General features: G+C 45.6%; 2 protein-coding genes across 3 annotated transcripts in view; one reads left to right on the forward strand and one right to left on the reverse strand.

Moving 5' to 3' along the window:
- LOC120544555 (E3 ubiquitin-protein ligase Siah2-like) overlaps positions 1-7,500 on the reverse strand; it is a gene marked incomplete at its 3' end in the record, with an annotated part of 540,100 nt that overhangs the window by 32,903 nt on the left and 499,697 nt on the right.
- Positions 1-7,500, forward strand: part of ap4m1 (adaptor related protein complex 4 subunit mu 1) — a 44,941-nt gene that overhangs the window by 4,283 nt on the left and 33,158 nt on the right. For both annotated transcript variants that reach the window (XM_039778416.1, XM_039778417.1), the window contains exons 5-6: positions 3,332-3,428; positions 6,075-6,185. In XM_039778416.1, coding sequence (XP_039634350.1) covers positions 3,332-3,428; positions 6,075-6,185 — 208 coding nt within the window. The remainder of the gene's footprint in view (positions 1-3,331; positions 3,429-6,074; positions 6,186-7,500) is intronic.

Raw genomic sequence — 7,500 nt, forward strand, 5'->3', positions numbered from 1 at the left:
TATAGAATTATGTGCCTAACAAAAAGTGTGAAATAACTGAAAACATGTCTTATATTTTAGATTCCTCAAAGTAGCCACCCTTTGCTTTTTTATTAATAAAGGAAAAACTTCCACTAATGAACCCTGACAAAGCACACCTGTGAAGGTAAAACCATTTCAAGGTGACTACCTCCGCAAGCTCATTGAGAGAACACCAAGGGTTTGCAGAGCTATCAAAAAAAGCAAAGGGTGGCTACTTTGAGGAATCTAAAATATAAGACATGTTTTCAGTTATTTCACACTTTTTTGTTAAGTACATAATTCCATATGTGTTCATTCATAGTTTTGATGCCTTCAGTGAGAATCTACAATGTAAATAGTCGTGAAAATAAAAAGGAAACACATTGAATGAGAAGGTGTGTCCAAACTTTTGGCCTGTACTGTATGTTGCACCTGTCAATATGGAACGAAATATTCTGGAGCCTGTTTTGCCGTCAATTCTGCTGACGTTGTCTTTGCTGTAATCAAATCAGGCAGTGTGTAGTCGGCCTAAAACACCACAACATACCGTACAATAAAAAGAATAAAACATATAATACAGTAAAATCAGAAAAAGGAAGGAGGAAGATAGGGAACGTGTCACACAGCTACTATGTTTTAACTCAGGTTATCAGGTGATCAAGATGGCGCCGGTGTCTATGGCCTGCCGTCTGTCTCTGCGCACTCTGTTTGTATATATGTTATTTTTGTTGGCTGAGTTAGTGCCAATGTATGACTGCCTCCTTATTGTAGGGGATTTTAACATCCACGTGTGCTGTCCTGAAAAGCCAATGGCAAGAGCCTTTTTGGATATCATTGAGTGTTTTAATCTTGTACAGTGTGTATCTGGTCCCAGGCAGGAACGTGGGCACACTCTTGATTTGGTTTTAACTCATGGCTTAACTGTTTCTAATCTTGAAATTTGTGATGCTTTCTTCTCTGATCATATGCCTGTGGTATTTGAAATCTCCCTCTCCTGTGTTGTGGTTAAACCGTGTGCTCCTGTGCGCCGTGGTAGAATAGTTAACCCTTCCACTGCTGCTCATTTTTCCTCTATTTTTAATCTAGATCGTGTCTCTCTTGGGTCTAACACAATTGTTGAAGATCTGTGCGCTGGTTTTAATGCTGCTTGTCAAGCAGCATTAGATACAGTAGCCCCCGTAAAAACTAGGCTGTCCAAACTTAGACCTGATCCTTGGCTGAAGGATGTCACCCGCACTGCCAGACGTGAGTGCAGAAGGGCGGAAAGAAAGTGGAAGAGTGATAAACTGCAAGTATCATTTCAGATACTTAGAGAGAGTTGGCGTTCTTATCAAAAAATTGTAAAAGCTGAAAAGACCAAGCATGTTTCTAACATCATTTCTTCTAATGGTCATAATCCTCGAGTTCTTTTTAATGCCCTCAAAACTATTCTTAATGTCCCACAACTCCAGTGTTTGGATAACCCATCAACGGTGTGTGAGGAGTTTCTTCACTTCTTTATCCACAAGGTGGAGAGCATTAGGGCCCTTATTGGTCCACCTTTGTATGACCTTGGCATTTCTGTAACCTGTTCTGCTGTTTTGAACCAGTTAGTTTGCCTTTTTTAGAAAAAATTATTGGTCAAATGAAGATCACTGGCTCCCCCAATGATTTGATTCCCCCACGTCTTTTTAAAGAGGTTTTTCCTACAGTGGCGCCCTGCCTACTTGATATTGTTAATGTCAGTTTACTTACTGGAGTCGTACCTATGAGTTTTAAACACGCAGTTGTTCAACCCTTGTTAAAGAAACCTGGTCTGGACCGACTTGAACTCTCAAACTACCGGCCTATCTCTAAGCTCCCTTTGCTTTCCAAAATTATGGAGAAAGCTGTTTATTTGCAGCTGAGGACATTTTTGAATGACAATTTTAAACCCGAAATTTTCCAGTCAGGGTTTAAGTCAGCCCACAGCACTGAGACAGCTCTGCTGAGGGTTTTTAACGACATTTTTTTAACTTCAGACTCTGGTGATACTGTTGCTCTGCTGCTATTTGACCTTACGGCTGCGTTCGATACAGTCGACCACCAAATCTTATTGTCTCGACTAGAGAACTGTGTGGGCATTAAGGGGTCGGCCTTAGCCTGGATTAGGTCCTATTTGGAAGGCAGAAGCTTTTCAGTTCAGGTTGGTGATGCTGTGTCCTCTACGGCTCCTCTGTCATGCGGTGTTCCTCAAGGGTCTGTCCTTGGGCCGCTACTTTTTTCAATGTACCTGCTGCCTCTTGGGTCAATCCTCAGAAGTCATAATGTTTCGTTCCATTTTTATGCTGACGACTGCCAAATATATGTACCGCTAAGTCGGTCAATAACTCTTTTAGAGTGTCTAAATGAAGTGAAAGCATGGATGGCTATGAATTTTTTGTATTTAAATGAGAGCAAAACTGAGTTTGTGTTAATTGCTCCTAGTGACTCGGCTGCTGCGGTTCCTGTTGACGTAGGTTGTCTAACCGGAACATCAGCCCTGTGGTTACAAACCTGGGTGTCAGGTTGGACGGTCGTTTAAAAACTTCGAGCGCACAGATTGGTGCAGTGGTGAAGACGGCTTCTTCCAGCTGAGGCAATTAGCCAAAGTAAAACCGGTTCTATCTAGACATGATTTTGAAATTTTAATCCATGCTTTTATCACCACTCGTTTAGATTATTGCAATGCACTTTACATTGGTATTAGCAAATCTAATATGGCACGATTACAGCTAGTCCAAAATGCAGCTGCTCGTCTTTTAACTGGAACTAGAAAATTTGACCATATTACACCCATCCTCCAATCACTCCACTGGCTCCCTGTGCACTTTCGCACTGATTTTAAAATTCTGTTATTTGTTTTTAAATGTCTGCATGGCCTGGCCCCCCAGTACCTGTCTAATCTGCTCGTGCCCTACACCCCTTCTCGTCTGCTCCGGTCGGCTGACCAGGCACTACTGGTCGTCCCCAGGACTAAACGTAAATCCAGAGGTGACCGTGCGTTTGCCGTGGCAGCTCCGAGACTCTGGAATGAGCTGCCTTTGCACATCAGACTGACTGAGTCTCTTGCTGTTTTTAAATCTCGTCTTAAAACTCATTTATTTTCTTTGGCTTTTAACTCAGTTTGAGGGTTGACTTTGAGTTTTGTATTGCTGTATTTATTTTTATTGTTTTATTAATATTGTGTTGTGCCTCTGTTGTATGTTATTGTTTATTCATAGACTGTGTTCAGCACTTTGGTCAACAGTGTTGTTTTTAAAGTGCTTTATAAATAAAGGTGGATTGGATGTTTTAAAGGACTTTCTAAATAAATATGTGTGTCTGTTGTCAGGCTAACGGCGCTGGTTAAAGATTACTGCGGCAGCCTGTCGGAGAAGTCGGTGCAGATGAACTTTGCCCTCATCTACGAGCTGCTGGACGAAGTCGTGGTGAGTCATCTGGTACAACAGCTGTACAGTTAGTAATGAACGATTCAAACCAGAGAAATAGAATGGACAGAAAGGCCATTCAACTGTTTGCTATGGTCCGCTAACGTTAGACCCAGCAGCAGACAGCTAACGTTAGACCCAGCAGCAGACAGCTAACGTTAGACCCAGCAGCAGTGGGTCAGCAGACCGCTAACGTTAGACCCAGCAGCAGACAGCTAACGTTAGACCCAGCAGCAGACAGCTAACGTTAGACCCAGCAGCAGACAGCTAACGTTAGACCCAGCAGCAGACAGCTAACGTTAGACCCAGCAGCAGACAGCTAACGTTAGACCCAGCAGCAGACAGCTAACGTTAGACCCAGCAGCAGACAGCTAACGTTAGGCCCAGCAGCAGACAGCTAACGTTAGACCCAGCAGCAGACAGGTAACGTTAGACCCAGCAGCAGACAGCTAACGTTAGACCCAGCAGCAGACAGCTAACGTTAGACCCAGCAGCAGACAGCTAACGTTAGACCCAGCAGCAGTGGGTCAGCAGACCGCTAACGTTAGACCCAGCAGCAGACAGTTAACGTTAGACCCAGCAGCAGACAGCTAACGTTAGACCCAGCAGCCGACAGCTAACGTTAGACCCAGCAGCAGACAGCTAACGTTAGACCCAGCAGCAGACAGCTAACGTTAGACCCAGCAGCAGTGGGTCAGCAGACCGCTAACGTTAGACCCAGCAGCCGACAGCTAACGTTAGACCAAGCAGCAGACAGCTAACGTTAGACCCAGCAGCAGACAGCTAACGTTAGACCCAGCAGCCGACAGCTAACGTTAGACCCAGCAGCAGACAGCTAACGTTAGACCCAGCAGCAGACAGCTAACGTTAGACCCAGCAGCAGACAGCTAACGTTAGACCCAGCAGCAGACAGCTAACGTTAGACCCAGCAGCAGACAGCTAACGTTAGACCCAGCAGGGCAGACTAGCGAGTTAGACCCAGCAGCAGTGGGTCAGCAGAGCGCTAACGTTAGACCCAGCAGCAGACAGCTAACGTTAGACCCAGCAGCAGACAGCTAACGTTAGACCCAGCAGCAGACAGCTAACGTTAGACCCAGCAGCAGTGGGTCAGCAGAGCGCTAACGTTAGACCCAGCAGCCGACAGCTAACGTTAGACCCAGCAGCAGACAGCTAACGTTAGACCCAGCAGCAGACAGCTAACGTTAGACCCAGCAGCAGACAGCTAACGTTAGACCCAGCAGCAGACAGCTAACGTTAGACCCAGCAGCAGACAGCTAACGTTTGACCCAGCAGCAGACAGCTAACGTTAGACCCAGCAGCAGTGGGTCAGCAGAGCGCTAAGCCGAATTAAGCTTTGCGTGGTTGAAGCAAGTTAATCTAACTGATTTAGCAGCCGGCTCTCTGCCTCGTAACGTTACTAGCTAGCTACTCCACTGCTCGTTTTCTCCGTTACTCCGACTTATTATGGGAAGTTTATACGTTACCATGGCATTGGTACACATAAAAATGGCTGCTGCTCTGACCATTCTGCTACGTAGATTTGAACGGAAATGGCCTTTCTATCATTCTTATTTCTACGATTCAGACTTTAAGGGAGGAGAAGGACACCTCTTCAGAGGAATATTATTACAATTATGGGTTTTAGTTTAAGTACAGTCGCCGTGGTAATATTCAAATTGCAGATAATAGCAGCGCTTTGACGAATAGGCTCTATGTGTTTAGGCAAATATCACAAGGAGCTGAGTCATCTACCGGGGGGGGGGGGGGTTATGTAAAAACGATGACGCAGAAATGAATAAATGGCTGACACCATTCGCAAATAAACCATGGATGTTTAACAAGACCTGGGGTGTATGTGTCAGGCTCTCTCTTAAATGTCTCTTCAAGTCTCTGAGCTGAACAACTTCTCTGGAGATTTCTTCATTATTATTATTCTTCATAAATAAATACAAATTAAAGCTCCTTCTACAAGATGTTGAGAGACTTCAGATGCCTCCAACTTCACACACTCTTAATTCTGCCATGAGCTCAGAAATCTACATTTGAAAATAAAATGTTAAGAGGCAAAAAACTTTCTTTCTCTCTGTCTGTCTGACTTTCTCTCTCTCTTTCTCTCTGTCTGTCTTCCTGTCTGTCTCTCTCTGTGTCTGTCTGTGTCTCTCTCTCTGTTTGTCTGTCTGTGTGTCTCTCTCTGTCTGTCTGTCTCATTCTCTCTGTCTGTCTGTCTCTCTGTCTCTGTCTGTGTTTCTCTCTCTCTCTGTCTGTCTGTCTCTCTGTCTGTGTCTCTCTCTTCCTCTCTCTCTCTCTGTCTTCCTGTCTGTCTGTCTGTGTGTCTCTCTCTCTCTCTCTGTCTGCCTGCCTCATTCTCTCTGTCTGTCTGTCTCTCTGTCTCTGTCTGTCTCTCTCTCTCTCTGTCTGTATTCCTGTCTGTCTTCCTGTCTGTCTGTCTGTGTCTCTCTCTCTGTCTGTCTGTCTGTCTCTCTCTCTCTCCCCTCTCTGTCTGTGTCTCTATCTTTCTCTCTCTCTCTGTCTGTCTGTCTTCCTGTCTGTCTCTCTCTCTCTCTCTCTCTGTCTGCCTGTCTGTCTGTCTCTCCTCTCTCTGTCTGCCTGTCTGCCTGTCTCATTCTCTGCCTGTCTGTCTGTCAGGACTATGGTTACATCCAGACGACGTCCTCTGATGTCCTGAAGAACTTCATCCAGACTGAAGCCGTCTCCTCCAGACCGTTCAGCCTGTTTGACCTCAGCAACGTGGGCTTGGTAGGTCACAGGTCACAGGTCAGAGGTCACAGGTCACTAGTCACAGGTCAGAGGTCACTAGTCACAGGTCACTAGTCACAGGTCAGAGGTCACAGGTCAGATGTCACTAGTCACAGGTCAGAGGTCACAGGTCAGATGTCACTAGTCACAGGTCAGAGGTCACAGGTCACAGGTCACTAGTCACAGGTCAGAGGTCACAGGTCACAGGTCAGAGGTCACAGGTCACTAGTCACAGGTCAGAGGTCACAGGTCACTAGTCACAGGTCAGAGGTCACAGGTCACTAGTCACAGGTCACTAGTCACAGGTCAGAGGTCACTAGTCACAGGTCACTAGTCACAGGTCACTAGTCACAGGTCAGAGGTCACAGGTCAGATGTCGCAGGTCAGATGTCACAGGTCAGAGGTCACAGGTCACTAGTCACAGGTCACTAGTCACAGGTCACAAGTCACTAGTCACTAGTCAAAGGTCACTAGTCACAGGTCACTAGTCACAGGTCACAGGTCACTAGTCACAGGTCACTAGTCACAGGTCACTAGTCACAGGTCACTAGTCACAGGTCACAAGTCACAGGTCACTAGTCACAGGTCACTAGTCAAAGGTCACTAGTCAAAGGTCACAGGTCACTAGTCACAGGTCACTAGTCACAGGTCACTAGTCAAAGGTCACAGGTCACTAGTCACAGGTCACTAGTCACAGGTCACTAGTCACAGGTCACAAGTCACTAGTCAAAGGTCACTAGTCACAGGTCACTAGTCACAGGTCACTAGTCAAAGGTCACAGGTCACAGGTCACTAGTCACAGGTCACAAGTCAAAGGTCACTAGTCACAGGTCACTAGTCACAGGTCACTAGTCACAGGTCACAGGTCACTAGTCACAAGTCACTAGTCACAGGTCACTAGTCACTAGTCACAAGTCACTAGTCACTAGTCACTAGTCACAGGTCACTAGTCACAGGTCACAAGTCACTAGTCACAGGTCACTAGTCACAAGACAAAGGTCACTAGTCACAGGTCACAAGTCACTAGTCACAGGTCACAGGTCACAGGTCACAGGTCAGGTCACAGGTCACTAGTCAGAGGTCACAGGTCAGAGGTCACTATGTCACTATGACTTGATTTTGTGTCAAAAATTAGCAGCATCGATTTGCTTAAAAAAAATAGAAATTTCGATTTGATTAAAAGAATATATCATATAGCTTGAAATGAGTGTGTGTGTGTGTGTGTGTGTGTGTGTGTGTGTGTGTGTGTGTGTGTGTGTGTGTGTGTGTGTGTGAGAGAGTTTTATATACTGTATATGTGTTACAATGATGCACC

The sequence above is a fragment of the Perca fluviatilis genome, chromosome 16 (genome assembly GCF_010015445.1).
Source record: "Perca fluviatilis chromosome 16, GENO_Pfluv_1.0, whole genome shotgun sequence".
Lineage (NCBI taxonomy): Eukaryota > Metazoa > Chordata > Actinopteri > Perciformes > Percidae > Perca > Perca fluviatilis.